Source organism: Cavia porcellus, unplaced genomic scaffold (assembly GCF_034190915.1).
Source record: "Cavia porcellus strain 051 isolate PalLab524CR breed Dunkin Hartley unplaced genomic scaffold, mCavPor4.1 scaffold_24, whole genome shotgun sequence".
Lineage (NCBI taxonomy): Eukaryota > Metazoa > Chordata > Mammalia > Rodentia > Caviidae > Cavia > Cavia porcellus.
In genome coordinates this window covers 14,718,340-14,740,276 of record NW_026947507.1, presented here as the reverse complement: position 1 = coordinate 14,740,276, position 21,937 = coordinate 14,718,340, and the positions used below count along the sequence as shown (strand labels likewise).

Here is a 21,937-nt window from a genome sequence, read left to right as displayed (position 1 = left end):
TTTTCCAACTACATATAATTAGCACACAAGACTACAAAACTTTAAACAATGTAACTTAATTATAAATTGCTATAAAACAGAAAGCAAACCCATTCTGACACACAGCAGTTAGGAATAATGACTCTGTTAAACCAATACTTGGGGCTGATTCTGAAGTGAGTGGCAGACTTGCAAACAGTCTGTTTTCTGAACAACAACAACCAAAGATTGATCTTAATATGAGAACACTAGGAGCTGGGGATTTAGCTCAGCAGCATAAGCGCCTGCCTTGCAAGCAGGCAGTCGTGAGTTCGATCCCTGGTACCAATAAAAAGGAAAAAGACAAAAAAAAAAAAAAAAATGAGAACACTATTGTAATGTCTGTTCTTTATCTCCCATATTGGTCTTTTCAGCCCCACATAAGTAGCCATCCATTTGGAGGCACATAGCTAAATGCCAAAGATAGCAACAAAATATTTTTGTGATCTGAGTCATTCATTATACACCATCGTGTTAATCTTTGTGACAGGGCTCAATTTAATTAGTAATACCTTAAGAAATGAAATACTTTTGAATAATTTCATAACAGTTCTGAATAACATAGGCAGTATTCAGAAATCTCCTGATTTGCAGATTAGTAGACCTATTTTTAATGACCCCTGGTTCTTCTAAATTCTGCCAAACCGTTTGTATTTAGAGCTGAGTAACAGAGAAAAAAATCAGCAGCATTCCAATTAAGAAACTTTTAGTGGGGCCAGGGATATAGCTCAGTGTGATACAAGCACCTGCCTGGTAAGGGCAAGGTTCTGAGTTCTATTCCTGCCCCCCCCCCCAAAAAAAGAATAAATTTTTAGTGGCTTTAAAGAGCAGAAGAGATGCTGGGGATTTAGCTCAGCAGCATAAGCACTTGCTTTGCAAGTGCGTGATCCCGAGTTCAATCCCTGGTACCAAAAAAAAAAAAAAAAAAAGCGGTAGAAATAGCCCTAGATTTGAAAAAGAGGCTTGAATATACTTACTAGCTCATTCATTGCTGGTAGCTGCCTTATTCAGGAGTTTGCATAATTTTAGGATCTTGTTAGAAACCAAGAGTGCTATAGATATGAATGGTATTGTAAGGTCACAGATTTGAACTTGAGGAAAGAGAGGAGAAGTTAGTGAAAGCTTCATGCAGTCCATATCTGTGTCTTAGGGTGTGCCTCTGCTGATTTTGCTTAGGTCAAACAGTAGTAAACCCTTTCAATTACTGATCATCTACTATCAGTTACAAATTGTGCCAGACAATATTTCAATGAATTTCACACATGCTCCTTAAGCCTAAAGAGGTTAAGGGCATATTCTCTACATGGAGAAATGTCAGACTCCAGAGACATTTGCTCAGTTTTTGTATATCAGAATTGTTGAGATTTGATTAGGACTTATTTAAATAAAGATGCTTTTTAAAATATAGCCAATAATAGTATATATACATACATACATAGCTATATAATCATGTTTCCAATATTAACATAAATTTATCAGATCAATCTCTCTTTTTAAAATTTCTGTAAAGTTTTCAAGTATATTTCTTTTTTTGAAGTATACTTCTTCAAGTAAACATTAAAGTAGGCTTTTTGACACAAGATTCAAATCATTCAATCACTTTCTGTGGATCCTCAATCATATTTTTAGGAGAGACCATGACGCTATTCCAGTGTGAAAATTCTATTATGACATTATCATGACTGTTTATGAGAAGAAGCAGGGAAAAGAAAATCAGTATTGGAAAAATCTGTCCTATTTATATTTTAGCCTGGTTTACAGAACAAACAGAAACAAAACTATTTATGACTTTAGAGCAATGTATTAGTTAAAATTTTTTAATATTTTCTTAAGAATTTGTAGATGAGTGCTATATTAGGGAAGCATATTAGGAGAGAGTACTTAAGCTTTCTATCAGAGTGAATTTTTGTATGATTTAATATTAAACATCTATTTATAGTTCAAGTTATTCTTAAATGTTACATTTTATTATTAATAAGGAAAATATTGAGATTCATATTTCACACATCATTGAAATGCTTATGCTTAAACCAAAATTCTTTTCCACATTTGTCATCATTTATTACTTTTAGAGTAGTATATATACTTTATTATTCAAGAATAAATAAACTAATAAAAAATGTGAAAAATTAAAATGAATCATTAAAGATATTCAGCTAAATGTATTTTTTATTTCATTTCAAATACAGGAAAGTATTTGATTCAGTAGACTTAGTTCTTGTACTTGCTCCCTTTTCTGTTCCAGCTCAAAATGCAACCTCGGAATTGATCCAAAGTCCTATAATTTTTTATAGTGATAAACTTGAAAATTTATAGTTCTGTGATTTATATTCTTCTGTGTACCTTTAAAAATCTTTTTAAATATTAGTCATGACAAATTCATTTTCATAATGTGAATTTTTACTCTTATCAGAACTGCAGTTTTACCACAGCAACTTACCACTGTAATATTTATTTATTATTTATTTCTTGTTTTGTTTTTTTGTTTTTTTGTTTTTTTGGTTTTTTTTTTTATGGGTTCCAGGGATCAAACTCAAACTTGCCAGGCAGGTACGTATGCTGCTGAACTAAATCCCTGGCCCATTTAATCATTAATTTATTCTTCACTTCATTCCAGAAAGGACAGTTACAGCAAGGAAGGGTTTACGTATAGATAGTTGTCATTTGTTATGTGTTACTTCATGCATTTATTTATTGCCATCTCTACTACATTGTATTTAGAAACATCTCCTTTAGTAATCCTTTGATTTAGAAATGAAGGAAGCGTCTTTAAGCAAATGGATTCTCCTTAGGCACTATACGAATAATTGTTTAAAATGTTAAAGCATTTTATTGAGCCATTTATGCCTTGTATTAGATAGTATAATTCAGACACATTAAAATAGTGTCCTTTGCCATGTAATTTCAAATGATATATATATGGTTTTAATTTAAAATATATATATATATATATATATATATATATATATATGTGTGTGTGTGTGTGTGTGTGTGTGTGGTTTTAATTTAAAATGGCAAATTGCCTTGTAGTATAACCTAAAATTGATTACATTTTTGTTTCTGTACATCTTCATATCCTTCCCCTTCCCTGGAAACTGTCCTTCTCTATAAATTTGATACTAATAAGAAAGTAAGCTTCTTAATAAAATAAAATTTAGGAAGAAAAAGCCTTACAATTCTATTGCAGATGGTTTAGGCAGCTCACAGAGCTACTTTTTTTTTTTTCTGTTTACAGATATAAGGCTATGTATTTCTTTACATAAATCATTATTGGAAATAAGCGTTAAATCTTATCATTGCCCAGGTTGTATCCCCAACTTGCTAAAACTTGTAGCTAATTTCAGCTTTCTAATTCTTTATTTTATGGCCAATTTTTGCCTTTGAAGTTCAATATAAAATTGCATTTATTGAGGAATCAGTTAACATTGTTTAAAAAATGGTTAACATAGAAATGTAACTTTGTATAGAACATATGTGCATACATGCACATGGACATACACGTGTGCACACATGATATCACACACCAGGAATACAAGTAAAACTGGAAATCAGAATAAAATCAGTGGCTTGTATCATGTTATCCTTATATATTTCCAAGATGTTAACCATTGGAAAAAAAAATCAGTTAAAGGGTACACTAACCTTTGTATTATTTCCTAAATTGCATGAAATCTGCAGTTCTCTCAAAATACTCAGATGGGAAAAACAACTGGTTGGCAGACTTTCTTAAAGGGCCAGATCGTAAATATTTTAGGCTTTTCAAGCTCAGGGCAGCTAATTCAAATCCTTTGTTGTGGTGCAAAAATGAATGGATGACACCATGTTTCTACGTAACTATTTACAAACACAGGCAGCAGAGGACTACATCTTGTAGACTTCTGGTTTAAAAAGAGACAACAGCTTTTAATTTTCTATCTGGTAACATTTTCTTGAATTAAAATGATAACAAAAGTTAATTATATATATTTATATTGGTGTAATTTGTCTTCCTCATCATAATTTTCTTAATTTGCATGAGTTTCTATACATGAAAAATAACAATTTCATTTACTGTAAATGTTCTTGAAAGCATTACTTTGGTATCATGCTTCTCTGTTTGGGAAATCCTCAAATTAAAATTAATCTCTTAGAAAAATAGGAAATAGTTTTTGGACAGAGCATTGTATTAAAGAGATAGCATTGAATTTCTATCTTGATATTCTCATCCCTGAAAATGGATAGTAATTAGTTAAAAAGTAAAATTCTAAGTTAAAAGAGCCATTTTCTGTGCTTTCCCTCATTTCCTCTCCTCATTATGGCTTGAATATCCTCAAAGGAGTTTAGGCTGTGTTCAATTGCTCTCATTTTCAGGATGTAATAAAGCATTACTTTAAGCAGAATTCAACTTTTAAGAATTCAGTTAGGCTTACACATATATTTATACAATGTAAAGAAATTCCATTATACAAGATTTTGATTTTTAGTCAGTAGATTTGTGTGTGTGTGTACATGCTTGTTTTCTGTAGTCTTAAGAAATCAGGTTTGGTTTCCTAAAAGGACAAAATTTCTTTCTCCTAATGTTTCTTTTTCTTTTCTGTCTCTTCATCTGTTTTAATATGAGCGATTTACACGGAAAAACACTTTGAGTGTGGGATAAAAATAGAAAAGAATTTGTGTTAAAGAGAGGTAAATAGTAAATCTTCTTTCTGAGTGTTACAAAGATGGACTTTACTATTTAAAAGAAGAGACAATACAAACATTATAATACATTGGTGCAAAAAACCCTTTTTTCCAGTAATCCCAAATTAGCAGAAATACAAGCCACTCTTACATAGATTTCCCAAGTGATTAGAGCTGTTAGAGCCAAATGAGGTTAAAAAGATAGTATCTTGTGGTTTTAAATAATTTTAAAACATGGAAGATATTTCTGAAAATATTTAGATAGATGTGTGCTTGACTTTTTTCCTCTTCACTTAATGTGCTGCTGACCAGTTTATTCTTACCTCTTAATTACCTCGAGTCTTACTCTACATATATATCTGCATTACCAGGGCTTTCTTTTATGTGTTCATTACAATATTGTAAATGTCTACCCACTCCCATAGCCACTGCTCACCCAAATACAACACCACACCTTCCCCCACACACGCATCCTCACCACGTACCCTATGTGAACCCTCAAACTGTTGCTAGAGTAGTCTTCATAAAGTGAGTCTCCGACCTTGCCATTCATTTGCTTACTGTTCAAATGGTGTAATGGAACAAGACAAGACCATCCAAACCTTTACCCACCTAGTTTTCTACCTTCCTTCCCACTGCGTCTGTATTTCTTCAGTCCTCTGCAGTACCCACACCTACCCTTTATGCTTTAGCAGGCTGATCAATTACTTCATTTGCTCGCTCTCACTTTCATGCTTTTGCCTTTTTCCCAGCTGTTTTGAAAGCTTCTCTGCCTGAAATCTGTATTTTTTAAAGCAACTCAAGCACTATCTCATCAGAAAGCTGCCTGTGAACCTTTAATAACAGCATATTTCACTTCTAAGATTATTTACCAGATAATGATTCATCCCTTTGTACATTTGTATATTGAAAAATGAGAAGGCAAGTCAAGAAAAGAGGCTTGGAAATCAGATGTAGTGAAGACCTTAAAAGGATGGGAAGGGATACTTTATTCACATTTTAATTTCTCATACCTGAAAAATACCTGGTATTCAGAGCAGATATGTTGTATAAACTTTTGAGTAAAACACTGAATGAATAAAAGACATAACTGTTTTTTGCTCTTTTGAATTTGGTTAAATATCAGCTCAGGAGGCAGTTCTAAAGATGTTAAAGTTTTAAATTAGACTCCATTCCATAGTGTTGATATATTTGAAGGAATGAATATTTGATAGAAGTTTTTTTCATCCAGTAATTACATAGGAAAGTATGATGGTCAGTTTTAGAGATAACAGCAGAATCATTGGCAGGTGAGTCTGCTATAGTAATAACAGAAAATTCAACAAATCTGGGAGAAAACACAAATTTGAAGAATATATTTTATCAATATTAATTTTATTAATATGATTATTTACACATTAATAGCACTTTTTACCTAGTTTCAACAATCTTATGATTCCTCGGGTACTCAGGTAACTGAGATAGCTCACATACACATTGTAACATATAAACATTTTTAAACTATTATGAACACATCTAAAACTAATTTATTATCTTTCTTCCTTCAGAGGATCCCCTTTCATTAAGTCATATTCTCAATTAAGTCTATTCCAGTGGTCCAGTCTAACATTCGAGTTCCTTTTCCTAGCAGTTCTCATTTCTGCTTTATGCTTTGCCATTATCACCTTCCATGTCACTTGCTTCATTATTGTGTTTAAGGATATAGTGTCCTTTTCCCTTTTCTTATGTCTATATTGTAAGATCCACAAGGACAGAGATTTTTGTGTATGTGTGTCTGTTTTTTGCTATTATATCCTTTAGTCTGTTAAAGTGTTCAGTAAATTGTGTAGAATGAATGGATGAGCCATTATAAATCTGCTCAGCTCCCATGCTTAAAAAGGTGTTCATCACTTCCCTGCCAAATTGTCCTGTGGCCCTTATATCTGGCTAATTTTCTCTTGACATCTTTTTTCATAACAATTCTCTTAAAAGACATTGGAGGTGGCCTGCCAAACCAGGTACAAACTCTTCCACTCTGAGCTTTAAGTCATCCGTTGGTCTCACTTTGTGAATTTAGAACTGTGTGTCCTACGTTGCTTCCCAAACTGGGTCTGCCAGTTTTCAGTCTTCCTTATAACTGACTTTGTTAACTCAAAGTTTAGCGAACTATTAGCCTACACTTGAAGCTTTCCAAACTCACCCTAGAAAAAGCACAGGTTTTTAGTTCATCTTCCTCATATAGTTTGAAGTTTATTTCACAGCTGCCTGATGTTTTGTACTAGCTGTTTCACATATAAAGTCAAGTAGGAAAACAATAAGCCAAGCTTCTTTTGTAGTACACAGTACTTACATATGATTGTGCTTAAATGTTAGGTAAATAAAATTTGAACTCGTGGTTTGGCAGCAGTAAACCATTGTTGATTCAAGAGAGAATGTAATTATGAAAATAAATTGTTGATTAAGTGCACGATACATTGCAGTGTAGGTGGTCAGCTGGCAGAGATGCCAACATGTATGCTTTTTCACAGGACTCAGACCTGGTCAACAGGCAATGATTTTTATTTAATAAACAAGATAGAGAAAGGGGAAAAATAATATGACCTAAAACAGTATAATATATTGAAAATACAGAAGAAATATTATTCAAGAACATTCTTAATGAACTAACATCAAATTTATTGATGAAATAAAGGATCAAAGAGAGTAAAAGTGGGCCAGAGATATAGTTCAGAAGCTTAAGTGTCTGCCTGGCAAGTGTGAGGTCTTGAGTTCAATTCCTGGTACCAAATAAATAAACAAATAAAATCAATTAATACTGTGAAACTTCCACGAAGTATGGTAATTTCAGTGGAAACGTGAAACAGCTCAGAAAGAAGAAGTGCTTGGGGCAGAGTGAATAGGAGGACGATGAACTTAGGTTTGGATAGATTGACAGTTTACAGATAGAGAATAAGAAGTACATTTAAGAGTTTTTAGAATAAGACTAGAAATACTAGCTACAGTGAAATTTTTTAATACTGTCCACAGATTTGAACCCCCTTCTACCATATGAATGTGCATCAAGATTAATTTTCTTTTTTTTTTTTTTTATTTTTTTAATTTTTTTTTTGGTCTTTTTCACTTTTATCGGTACCAGGGATCGAACTCACGACTGCCTGCTTGCAAGACAGGCGCTTATGCCGCTGAGCTAAAACCCCAGCCCCAAGATTAATTTTCAGGACCCGTATTTTACACAGAACTTTCAAAGACACATTATTCTCTTTGTCTCTATCTATCAATCTATCTACCTGGCAATGCTGTGGATTAAGCACTAGTTATTTTGCTATGGAAAGTTAATATTAAGTGGAGCATTTGTACTAGTATAATTTTGTCACAATTCTCATTTCAACTTTAGTGTATCAGTGACTGATACCAAAGGGAGAGTTTCTCTGTGAATTCATTTATCTGTGAGAGAAAAAAAGTTGAAATTTTGGTTATTACGAGAAAATGGAATGATGTTGAAGTTTGTTGTTGCTGTTGCTGCTTTCATTATTTAAATAGGGTGTAACTGTGTTTGAGAATCACTAGAAAACAAAAATCAAATCTTAATCAGTGTAGAGGTTTTTAAATTTAAAAAATAGGTTCAAATTTACCTCATAGGCTAGATAGTTAAAAGTAAGTAGAGATAGAAGTATTCTTGAAAGCTGTCATTTTTTTCTTAGTATGACACTATTAATAATATAATGGAATGCTATTTTAGAAGTTTTCTGCTTTCCTGTCTTTTCTCTTGTTCTTACTCTTTTCTATATTCTAAATGAAAGGAGAATAAAGGATAAAGAAATATAGTATGCTGAATTTACTATCTCTTTGTGCATCTCATTAACTCTGACCTCAGAAATATTTTTTGAAGAAATATTTCCTCAGACTTCTGTTTTTAATTTCACTTCCTCTTTGTGTATCTCTTTTACGAACATTTTCAGGGACCTTCGTGAAGAATTTTTTCAATTAAGATGAAAACTGTGTCATGATAGGACAGTTCCATTTCTTTGGAAACTTGTGTTTCACGGGTCCATTAGATCTGCCTACTTATAAATCTTCACATTTCTGACTTGTCCTGAAATCAGAAAATATTTTTATTTTTCTAGTCTTTATGAGCAGCAAGCATGAATGAAGGCATGGCAGATATCATAACACTTTGATGAATCTGTTTGAGGGCAAATATTTACCTCCAGCCTAATGATTTAGCTTTGACTGCTGATCATGTGTGGCACTATTTTGAATGTAAATGAGGTCTCTTTTCATTGTTATGCATATCGTGATGTGATGTGTGTAACTTGACTTTTAGAATTTCATTGTTTGAAAGTTAGCATTCATTTATTTATTTAGAATTCCTTCTCTTTGTGCCAGTAATCATTCAATTGCATTTTTATGCCATTTAATTTAATGGATATGTAAAAATCAAATTTTATATTTAAGATATGTTACTTACAGTTGCATTGATATTTGAAAAGCATATTCCTAAATATAATATAAATTGTGCTTTTGATCTTTTCTGAAACCCAATTTTACAATACCCATAATGTTATAATATCTAAATTACTCAGGCATCTTAACAGATAAAGTGAGCAGTTTTCTTAAAAGAGGCTATTTTGTTTTGAATATAATATTTCACTATTTTGATGATCTTCCAGATACATAAATATGGTAGCATTTGCTCAAAGTAAGAAAGAGTTAACAGTTCTTTGTAAATCAGGCTGTTAACTTTTAATAATGCTGTCTCAAATATTTGCCAGTAAAGTGTGATAATCAAAGATGAGCCTATGGGATTGTGCTTTGTAGTTCTGTTTGATTTGATAACTATAATAATCCCTTAAGACTGATAAGAAAAATATATTATGCTTACATTAGCAGCTATTGTGAGTTTGTAAAAATACAAGGAGAAGAAAGCGGATGAACAGGATGTTGTTCTTTCAAAATCATTACTTTCAGAGATTTTTAAAAATTAATATACTTCATGGTTTTTTAGCATGAGAGAGATACTCAGTTTAGAAGATCGAGACAAAATACTGCCCACATACAAAAAAATGTTAACCTCTTCATAAAATTAGAAAATTACATCTATGTTACTTTTCCCCCCTATTTGAAGTACTTCTGTTGATTTCTTATAATGTATGATTTCCTATAATGAAAAAGTGCTTCTGTTATCACTCACTGCTAGATTGGGGTCTCCACACTGAACCTAACTCTTAACCCCAGACTCAAAACGAAGCAAACATTTCTTCAATTCAAAATTGAATTTCTGCAATAATATCCTAAAACTAAAATTTGCTCTTCATATTTCTTCTTGATAACATGCCTGAAACAAAAATGTCAACAATAATTATTCTTCTGTAAATTAGTTTGGGACACTTTGGAATTACACTGTGACCACTGTCAGATTTTTAATTTTGCTAAACTTTTCACCCACTTGTGAAACAGGAATAAGTACCTATAGATTAACTGAGATAATATATATATAGAACACACAACATACTAATTCTGATAAGCTTTAATATTTATAAATTTCCTTTAGAAATCCTCATTTCCAACTTTTTGCACTGGGGATCTTTATAGTTATATTGACCCTAGATTATGTAGCTACTTAGTAATTAATTTACTTACAAACAGCAAAATAAAAGAAAGTAAAACTCCTGTGAGGTAGAGGAACAATGTGTAAGTTCCTTGGTTTTTTTGTGAAGAAGATTATCTTTTAAGCACACAGTATTTTTGAGCACCAGGGGTTAAAGGAATTACTATATTCTGTATATGGATGTGTTGGAATGTTTTAAGAAATCGATTCTCACTAATGGAGAGAATGTTTTTGAAGTGAACTATTGCCATTCCTCAGTCAACCACATACAGCAGAAAAAAATCAAGTAAACATTGCAGGAGAGACAAGCTCTTCCTTACAGAATTAATGAGAATTGCAGTGATCGTCCAGGGGGAATTAGAATTTGAAGAACCTTTTCCATGTGCATTATTCCCTAATGTCTAGAACCAGATAAGTAGCCTCTAATTTTAAATGTGCAATTATCCAAACAAGATGAATGTGCAGGGCAGCTGGATATGAATGTCTGCCTTAATGTTAATATTTTTATTCTCTTCTATAATAGACACATCGTTGGCATTTTTGTGAGATCGCTAAAGACACAGCTAGCTCAAGAGAGATATAACCAGCTTTATCTTTCGTCGACTGTGGAGCTACGGCCCAAGGGAAATACATCCAAGAATAAGCCCCTTGCCATTGTCCTTTATAATGCTTTTGACCAGTTGCTTTATCTGGACTAGATTTATATTTTATTAAACTGATGAAGCATTTTAGCATTTGAGATACAGAGTTAGCAACCAAAGCTTTAAAATGTATATGTATATTTTGTTAATGCAGTATAGAATTATGAAATATTTTTAACTGAAAAAAGACATTAGAAATTATCATTTATCATCCTAATGTTATAAAGGAACCAAAACTTGAAAAATAGAATACATTAATGATAAAACTAGGAAATAAATATGTCTGTATGATCAAACTAAACAAAAATATGTAAGAATTTCCTTTTTTATGTATAGGTTTATAATTTATATATTAATAAGGTTCTATTACAATTTTAAGTCTTTAAAATATGAAAATGACATCTATTTGATTTTCAGAATTTTTGAAACTATTACCTGAACACTAGCTTATTCTTAAAAAAGGATTAATGTATTTTTAAAAACAAAACATACTTTTGCAGCACAAACCCAAGCATCATTTGATTATTAATGCTGTATTCAGATATAAGATATTTTCCATAAGGGGCCGATAATGTACAGATTGACTGGTGAAGGCCTTTTTAACAATGTGGTCTTTGCATGTACTTTGCATATATTATAACTGTAGTTTTTCTAGAAAATTTGGGTTAAAGTACATATATTCAAGACTGCACAAACCAGAATGCAGCAGTCAAGTGGACCATTTTTTATTCAGAAATTCTAGTAAAAGTTTACTTCAGTTTTAAGAATCATCATGATTTTTAGCAGAAGGGCATATTTATTGTAAACCCTAAGCAGTCTTTCTGAAACCTGAAAAAGATTTGTGAAAACAGCCTGCAATAAAAATCATACACGCTTCATAAAACACTACTTGATAGATATCACTTGCACCATTAAGAACTAAACGACAAAGGATGTAATTTCAGTTCTGGCATGCAATATTAATCGAAAGCCTTTAAAACATCTTGCTGATGGGAACCATGACAACGTGACATTGAAGAATTACGAACTAAAGACATCTATCTTAATCGAATTTTCAAAGTAAATGCCATAAAACATGAAGTTGTTTCATTCTTCCTTACATTTTCACATGTTTTAGTGGGAACATAATTGCCTGTATGTTGCTTTAAATGCTAAGAATATAAGTTTGGTACTTTAAAATATGAGTTCACAATACAGGGCTAAAGCAAGTTTTGTGTCAGTGTAACCTACAATACAGAAATTTATTTCTATTATAACATAGATCTTTTATGCTACTGATGTTATTTTTAAATAAGCACTCATTGATACTAGATATCTTAGAAATACAGTTAGGTGTGTATTTAATTTTACAAATTTAGGAATGAAAATAGAATGATTGTGAAGGCTTCCCTATGGGAAAAATATGAATATCTCTAAAATATGGAAAAATTTTGCATTACTTCATTTGCATAAATGAAAAATATCTGGATATTAAGAAATTATATTAAAATAGCACTTCACCATTTATGTGTACTTTCAATGTATATTGCCTCTTTTAATCCTCACACTTCTGTATATGAGTTATGAGTACCCCCATTTTACAGATGAGAAAATGGAAAATTTAAAATAGAAAGTTAATTTACACAGTTATTAAATTTGGACCCAGATCTGAAACTAACTCTTAACGCTTGAATGTTTGTGTCTCCCAAGTATGTTGAAGTATGAACCACCTGTGTGACTGTATTTGGACATAGGGCCTCTGAGGAAGTAATTGTGGTTAAATGAAGTCATAAAGGTTCAGCTTTGAGCCTACAGGATTTCCATCCTTACGAGAGGAGACACCAGACTCCCCATACCCTTCCTCCATACACACCTACTCACAACCAGCCAAGCCTGTGAGAACAGCAGGAAGACATTCATCTTAGAAACTGGCATTGCCAGACCTTGATGTAGGGCTTCCAACTTACTACATTGAAGGAACAAAGGCTCCGATGGACTAGACTGAGCATCTTCTTCCTATAATTAACTAATTAGAAAATGTATTATAATTCTGATCATAACACTTCTATATTTTTTAATTGAAACCATACCAGCTTCTTACACAGTTTTCACAAGTGATTTTAATATTGAAATTAGAAGTCGATTTGAATTTGATATAAAATGATTTTCAGTATATGTACTTTACAATGTTAAATTATAAGACAATATGAGGTTTTTGTCTTAAAATTTTAATACTCATAACAGAAGCTGTTTCAGGATTTTATCATATATTACCTAAAATAAAGAGAATTTTAAAACTGAAAAATTTCAGAATTCAATGCATAACCATCATGTCAGTTTTTTTTCATTCCTTTTTTCTTTCTTCTTCCTCCTCTTCCTCCCCCTCCTCCTTTTAATTTAACAGAGGGAAGAGACCAAGGCCCAGAAGTTAATTGATTTTTAGGTAGTTGTCTTTTAGGTAGTAGTTGTCTTTAGGTAGTTGTCTTTAGTTGACTAGAGCATGTACCCATCTCTGTAGCACCTTTGTCCTTTCCTAGTCTTCTTTTTTCTCTATACTTTGTTGGTAGTAAAGCATGTGTTATCTGAAAAGCATAGCAAAATCTGCATTATTTGCAGTATTTGATTTGCTTTTCATCTTAAGCTACTTGTCACAGAGTAATACATCTTTTAGTTGCTTTTCAGTCTATATCTGTATTACAATATGTTTTATTTGCAGCATGTCATATACTCCACTTAAGGTCAGTAAAATTTAATTGCACTAAAATCAAATGCTCATTAGATAATGAGAGCAAAAAGTGTTTATTGATTATATGTCAACAGTTTATTGTCAAGATTGAGACATCGTTTGCTTTCTGCCTCAGGTGAAATATTTTAAAACAAGTAGAAGAATATCCTAAAGCACATATGGAGACATTTTAATGGTATCTTTATCTAGTTTTCTATACGTTTAGTAGATTTCTATTGGGTACAAAACTATGAGTTCTATAGAGGTTATATCTGTGGTATTGCTGATGTTAATCGTGTAACAAAATAAAATACTGTAAGTCACAGAAGACAAGCATTTATACTGGTTTCAGGGCCTTTTAAATAGTTTAGGGTGCTTATTACATTAACTGCACACTTTTGAATAACAGTAGAATCAGAATAATACCAATGAGAAATGACTGGCATTTACATACCTTTTACATACATTTATATACCTTACATACCTTTTACATAAAACATACTCCAGAATGTTACTATCTAACAATGAAAGCAAATAGCAAAGATAATCATATAAAATAAAAAAAAAAATATATATATATATGTTCATAAGTATGTTTTATGTAATTTGATTACTGTAAGAATGGTATTAAGAGTTTTGAAGAAAGCTTTTTAACTGTAAAGAAAGGTCTGTTCTTGCTTTCTGGAACCCTTACTTAATGTATTTAAGCCTTTTTATTATCTTCTTTTATTTTTTTCTTTTTAACTTGCTTCTACTTATTAATATAATATGTAAACACTCTTTATCCTTCTGTTTATCTTTCTTTGGCTGAGTTATTTTCCTAGATCTGCTTTCCAAATCACTGGTACTCCCTACTATTGTTTTTAATTTATTTTTCAAATCATACAGTCAGATTTTAATTTCAATAGCTACCTTTCTCCTGTTTATACATTCTTTTTTTCCAAAATTGAGTCATGCATTTTTTCATAATGTCTAATTCCTGTCATAATTTTATTTTAACTCCTTAAACATTTTTAAAAATATTTACATTTACTTAATGGTCACACTATCTAAAATTTTTGAAGCAACAAATTCCTGCTGGTTTTGTTTTTGGATTTCTTTTTGGGGGGGGGTTGTAAACTTTTGCTCAAGGCAATTAGTTTTCTCATAAGTTTTGTAATTTTAGACTGCAAACTCTTTTGAAGCAGGAATTTATCTGTAGAAATCCTCTGCGACTTGGATTGACAATAAATATCTTCTAAAAATGTGTCTCAGTGGCTTCTGTGTACCTAGACAAGAATACCACTGATCAGGGCTATGTTTAATATTAATGTCTGAATTGGGATTCCAGAACCATGTTGGCAGTATAGGTTTCTACTCATACTCCAATCTAAAGCCCAGCCTGTGCTTAAAATTTCAGTTGTTTTCTTCTCCATCCAGTGCTCAGGACAACACAGCAAAAATTTCTTGTTGTTCCTTTTGTGATTAAAAGATTTTTAACGTCTCTTTGAGAGTTGAGCACTTTGAGGGGCTGGGCACAATCTAGGGATCTGAAGTTACAATTGAAGGCAGAATGTCTTGTCTCCTCTTCATACATTAAATAGATTAGAGAGATTGCCTCTAAGAAGCTACAAGGTCTGCTCATGGGCTGTCAACATTTTTTTTTTGTCTCCTTTGTTTCTGTCTTGTCTTTCCTTTTTCAGTTCAGTTGTATGAACCTGAAGTATTAAGCTTCATTGGTAGGTTGAGACTGTTGAATGTTCTGTTCGGTGCTATACCCTCAATGCCTGCAAAATAGCCTGGCTAGTATATACTCAATAGATAGGCTGAATGAATTAATCCCAACTGTGTTTATTCTATCGGATCTGACAGTTCTGGGTGTCTTATTGTGAAGAATTTGACAGGTAGTCCAGGTCACTGCAATGCCTCAAATAGAAAGTATAGTGAACTCAGGGAAAGTGCAAATGCAAAGATTTAAAAGCTCATACTATATTTCTTCCAATATTCTTATCAAAGAATGACCTTACAAAAGCTAAAGTAAATTTCCATTAATCCAGTAAAATAAAACAGTATGTCTCTTTTCATATAAGTAACACCTCTAGTCAGGAAAGCTTTCCTATTTATGTATCTCTGAGGTTTTTCATACTCAAATATCTTTACAGAAATAGCCTGACAACCACTTGTCTTTTGAGACTGACAAATATAATATTGTTTACTTATATATCATCTTGGAATTTTTTTAGCACTTTAAATTTTTACATCATTTGTGTGCAACTATGAGACAGACAATTTATGGTGGTGAAGATTTTTACACCATGCTGTATTTTAACAAAGGACTTGCAGAGGTATTTAAACAGACCATTCACATTCAAACTTGCCTTATGAGAGGATACTAGATAACAGAACAAACTAGAACAACAGATTTATTATGTGCAGGTGATTTTCTGAGGTGAGGATTTTCTTCTCAGAGTTCCATCTGAGCAAGTGGTTATCTTACTGATTCAGTACTCCGTTGGGATGAAAAGAAAAAGACACGACACTACCTAGTTCCACTTTAGTTTGCTATAAGCTCTACTGAGTTTGTGGTAAAACTCTGTAGTATTCCTTAACTCAAATTTTCTCCAGCAAAATCCTTTTTATGTAATTATTTTTCTTCATAAGATAGTAATGACTACTAAATGTCTTCAATGTATATTAAGCTTTCTGGGCTAAGAAGAAATTTTATTTATGATGCTGTTTTCATTACATGAAACTTCTGTCTTTATAATACCAACTCTTTAGTAGCTCTTGAACTATAGCTAATGCGGGAAATGTTACCTGATTTGTCATTAGAAAATCAAGGGAAACTTTAGTAAGGCCACGGTTCAAGGATAAAGGAACAAAAAGATTAAGCTAAACCAACAACTGTATTGAGATTTTTCAAAATCTAAAGTTTACTATGATTGGGTCCTTGTGTACTGGGAAAAGCCTCTCAAAGCTATGCTCACTACAGTGAAAATACAGTAAAACAATGTAGAAAAGTCTTACATATTTGGCTTTGGCCTGTTTTAAGAAAGAAGTCAGTTCTGAAGAAAAATTACATTTTGTTTGAAACAATTATAAGAAAGGGTACAGAAAGATATAGTTCAGAAGTGTGATGAGAGTGCATAGTTTTTAGTATACAGAAAGAAAGGCTGTAATCCCACGTCTGCTAATTACTACATGGGTTTGATTTCTCTTCAGTTTGTCTCGTTTAACACAATCTGTGTATCAGATTATAAACTCCTAGCGGCCAGATCCAGACTTAATCATTTATCCCACTTGTGGCTATTAGTACTGGAGAGTGAGCAGCCAGCCACAGCTGCATGACCAGTAGGTGTCTAGTGTCATGGTGTTTCTCAGGGTTCTGTAGGAGTCTTGTCAAATTAAAACATTTCTGTTCTTCCATTTTCACTCTTCTCTCCTGTTCCTTTCTCCCTGTCCCTTTTCCTCTCTTTTATCTCATTCTCTTACTCTCTCAGTCTCTGTCCCTACTATTTGTCTCCCTTCTCTTCTACCTTTTTCCTCCTTTTATCCCTCTGTTTTCCATTATTCATCTTTCTATCCCTTCTTTTGTGTTATGGTAGCAGACTTAATTCAAATTGTAATTATTCTAAATTACCACAACTTTCTGCCCCTAAGTTCTATCTCCCTTCCAAATTAGGCTGTTTCTTCCCAGGAGGGCTCTAGCCAGCCCATCATAGAGATCTAGGGGAGGAAATAATAGTGAAGTAAGTGTGGAATAAAACCACTAAGTCGCAGGTGGAGACTCCTGCTCAAAGCAAGTGCCAACCCCACTTCCCTCCTCTTTCTTATCCACTTCCTCCCACACAAATATAGCCCACACATACAAAGGCAGACAGACACTAGGAGATACTTTAGCTCCCAGCAAGGATTATTCTCTCCTAGCTCTCCTGTTTAATAGTTCATTTTCACCCTGCTCCCCAAAGACTATAACCTAGACCTGTTAACTTTAGAGGAGCTGGAGCTGAAATGTGCTTTAACAGTATAGAATCTGCCAGTAGTAGCTTTCATTAAAAACATTAGGCAGGCATGATGTCCAAACCTTGTAGTGTCATCTGCTCAGGAGGCTGAAGCAAGAGGATGACTTGAGCCCTGAGTTGGAGGCCAGCCTGGACAACATCAAAATCTTGTCTTAAAAGGACAAAATAAAATCAAGAAAATTGGGCCTGATAAGTTCAGACATTAGATGCCCACTATCTTTGTGTGATCCTTAGGAGCTCAAAGATGAATTAGGCAGGAATATTGTCCCTAGAAAGTTTAACAGGGGACATGAGACTTACAAAATTACTTGTGGTACAGATGGGAAAGAGAATATAACTGAAAAAAGAACAGTACTCTCTAAGAAGTAACATAAGACAAGTATTCTCTAAGAAGATTTAGAGAAAAGATAAATGACTTTAACCTAAAGAAAACAGAAGGGGTGTCATCTTTCATAGAGCTTAAAAAGAGTTTAGATATAGAAAAATGGAGAAACATGTTTTTCCAGATAAAAGCAACTGTGCATACCTAGGAGGAAAGATGTGGTGCACATTGTGTGTACAAAAAACTTGAATAAAATAGAATATATAAAAAGGATGCATGGAAAGAGGTTTGCAAAATATATTTTGCATTATCTGTGACCAAATGTAACGTTTGCCTTTAGAATTCATTTTATGCTTGATAGGCACTAAAAAACATTTGGAGTTTTCTAGGAGTAAAATGACATGTTCAGAGCTGTGTTACAGAAACATTAAACCTGGTGACTATGTGAAGTCTGATTGTTCCAAAGCCATCATAACCAAAACCTTTCCGAAAGTCTTGGCAAATCTTTGCTGAAACAAAAGGCTGCACTTGCTGTTCTGGGTATTCTTCTGTGGATCTGCAAGCCGGTATTGGATTCTTAAATGATTTACCAGTCTCTGAGTTTAGATCTTGTCCTCTGTTTCTTCAGGTCTGTTTTGAACCTTAATCATAAAAATTTCCAAGGAACTTTAAAAAATAATGTTCCGTTTTCAGTGTCAGTAGTACTTGTATTTGTCTTAAACAAATATTTTGATCTTAAAAATACTCCCAAGTCATGTAACTGATCATGTTTTCCTCTTTGAGTTGGCAGTAGGATTATTTAGAGCCAGATTTGTATCTCACTTTAAAAATGTATAGAACCACACCGCAGGAATTTTGTCCACTAACAGTAAATCTGGTTTTATCTTTCCTATATTATTTTTCTTCTATCTTCTCTTCTGACTATGTTTAGCTTTATTTTATTTTGTTAAGGTTGTTTACACTTAGTCTCTTTTTAATAAATTCATACGAATGAATTTATTATTCATACATGGATGAATGTATGGTCTTGGTTTTTTGTATGGTCTTTGTTTTTTGTCCCAGTAGCCCAGATCTTGACTTTAGCTAAATCTTTGTATTTGTTTCTGCTCATGATCTGCTGCCTCTCTACCCTTCTTTACATTCTGCTCTAATTCTGTACTACTGAATTTTACATTGAACCTAGCACACATCATCTGAACATGTTTCATTGATGGACCTCTTAAATTTTATGGCCAAATCAAAAAAGTTTCAAGAGACAGAATACTTTGCTGTATTATCTGGAGTATACCACCAGAAAGAGTGTGGACACATGGTTACAAAAGAGTAAAGGTAGGGAGAGCCATAGTAGCACGTTCTTGAAACCTTAAATAAAAATTTTTCTCACTGATAGGTTTTGATTTGTTTTAAAAATAAAAATCCTAATTGCAGCATATGGAAATTGTTCCTAAAGTCACTTAATTTTCAATAACAATTTTAATGTCCATATGCTTTGTTTTCCTACTTATCCATGCCTTCTCATGTTACTGATTTTAGTATACTTCTGAAACAGAGTCTAGATAAGTGTTTAGGATAAATGACTAAGCACGTGAAAACTGAATGACGGAATAGATTTCATTGAACTTTTAGAATTGCACTAACACTTACATAGGACTGAAATATTTCCCACATTAAAGATAAGAAAACTGACACTATCGAGATACCTGACACACATAGGATTAACTTTGATATTTTGGCTTGTGATATTCCTATGCATAGTATAACATCTAATATACAACTTCCAAACATGTGCAAAATATACCATTGTTTGGCAGCTTCATGCTTAAAAATGTAGTCTTTGAGTCCCCATGTAGACTTCTTTTTAGGCATAGTCTTCTAATACCTCCTTTGAACTGATTCTCTCTTTACTCTCTGTTTTCCTTTCAACCTAAGCTCATGCCTCATAACTACAGCTTGCTGTAGCAGCTTCTTGAAATGAACCTTAAAGCAATCCATAGAGGCTCTAATCGTATGCACTGATGCTGGGAAAGACAATACTAATTAATTAGATGATACATGAATAATAAATCTTTCATGAATTTAAAAATGTAGTTTTCTTTTTTCCTAACACACTTGCTGTGTGTACTATTTTAACCCTGCCATTCCCTCAAAGGCTTATTTCAACTTTTGATAATTAGACATTTTGTGATGAACACAAAAACAAGAAGCCAAAGAGGATTCCTACAGGTTCTGTGATAGGGAACTTCAGAATACAGGCTATACAAGGAAGCAGTTTTATTTTCATGTGTTTAGGTGTTATCTATGCCCTACATTTCAAGAGTGATAAACAGTTATTTATATGATATGGATTATTGCAGTATTAAAAATATCCAGTAATTACTGATATTGCATGGTATGGAAGGAGTTATTCTTATAATTGTACCCTGAAAGAAGCTTGAATAATATATATTTAAAGTATTACATATCATGAATTCATTTCATGGAATCTGAATTACAATGTTAGACTGTTACTTGGTTTAAAAATTGCTGCTGGAGTTCACATTGTAGATGAAGGATAGTCCCTGTTTCCTATTCTCTTTTAATACATGCATTTATATTAATAGGATGATTTAATGTATTACTTTGAAATTATATTGAATTTTGAACTGCATTTAGTTAAAAACTTGACATATATATGGAACAATAATAAGTTTCAAATTAAATTAAAGTGTCATCTACCTGCTTGCTAAAATGTAGTGTTTGTCAATTCTAGAACATCCAAAGCTAGGCAATGAGATTGAAAATTAAGTCTCACATGTTACATTAATTTGTGATTTTTAATTTATGTTTCATTAGCTCTAGGGAATTTTTCATAGCTATAATACAGCAGTGTATTTATATTTTGAAGTTGCTAGATCCTTTAGAACTTAGAACAAAATATTTGTATCACTGATACGGTGGCGTGAGTCTCTCTGGTCACCTATGACTTACTCCAAAATGTAGTTATACTGCATACTGTGAAATTGGAAAATCTGTTCTGTGTGTGTTCTAATGGATGTAACGGTCATTAAGTATATGAGTCTTCTGATGTTGTAATCAGATGTGATTCAGTCTGTTAAGTATCCATGAAACAACATCTGCTTCACAGAGTGACCTTCTGCTAAAGAATGCTTAGCGTCTATTAGTAGATCATAGTGCAGATCTGCCTTATTTGAAATGCACTAAACGAGAGTAGTCTACTGCTGTTTAGCAACTAGCTTGTAATAATTTATTGCAGTTAAATAAAGCTTAAAAAAACTCCATTAAATAATTATAGAGATTATATGCATTTCGAAAACCTTTGTGTTCTACTGAAATTACCCATTTAATTTCAGGGTTGGTTTGTTTAAAAAAGCTGAAATCTAAAGGCACATTAGGGGAGCTGTCAGGTGCTGTTTTCTGTAGGTGTTAATAAAACCAGATTGAAAAAAATCTGAAACAAATTAAAACCAAGAGCAATTTTGCCATCTGTTGTATATTAATTAGAACTTTGTGTATCAAGGGTAAACTTGCTCTTAGAGAATGTCACTGAACACCCGCTTAATAGAATAATATGCAAATTTTAGGTTATGGATTTATATGCAGTTTTTAATTCTAATTCATTTACAGTGGATCTCCAAGAAATTAGTATATGTAGATTTGCATTTACCTATATATAATGAACTTTCTTTCTTTTTTTTTCAGAGCAACCTGCGAATAACCAAGGCCAATCTACACTGCAGCCTTTGCCACCTTCCCACAAACAGCACTCCACACAGCATCATCCATCTATCACGTCTCTCAATAGAAACTCCCTAACCAATAGAAGGAACCAGAGTCCGGCCCCGCCGGCTGCTTTGCCCGCCGAGCTGCAAACCACACCCGAGTCCGTCCAGCTGCAGGACAGCTGGGTCCTTGGCAGTAATGTACCACTGGAAAGCAGGTAACTCCTATGTGTAAAGCTTTCATATCATTTGAACATTAGAACTACACAACTCACCTGCATAGACA

At 32.8% G+C, this 21,937-nt stretch overlaps 1 protein-coding gene across 21 annotated transcripts in view; it reads left to right on the top strand.

Moving 5' to 3' along the window:
• Tenm3 (teneurin transmembrane protein 3) overlaps positions 1-21,937 on the top strand; it is a 2,467,413-nt gene that overhangs the window by 2,249,849 nt on the left and 195,627 nt on the right. For all 21 annotated transcript variants that reach the window (XM_063234704.1, XM_063234707.1, XM_063234699.1 and 18 more), the window contains one exon: positions 21,632-21,869. In XM_063234704.1, the coding sequence (XP_063090774.1) occupies positions 21,632-21,869 (238 nt within the window). The remainder of the gene's footprint in view (positions 1-21,631; positions 21,870-21,937) is intronic.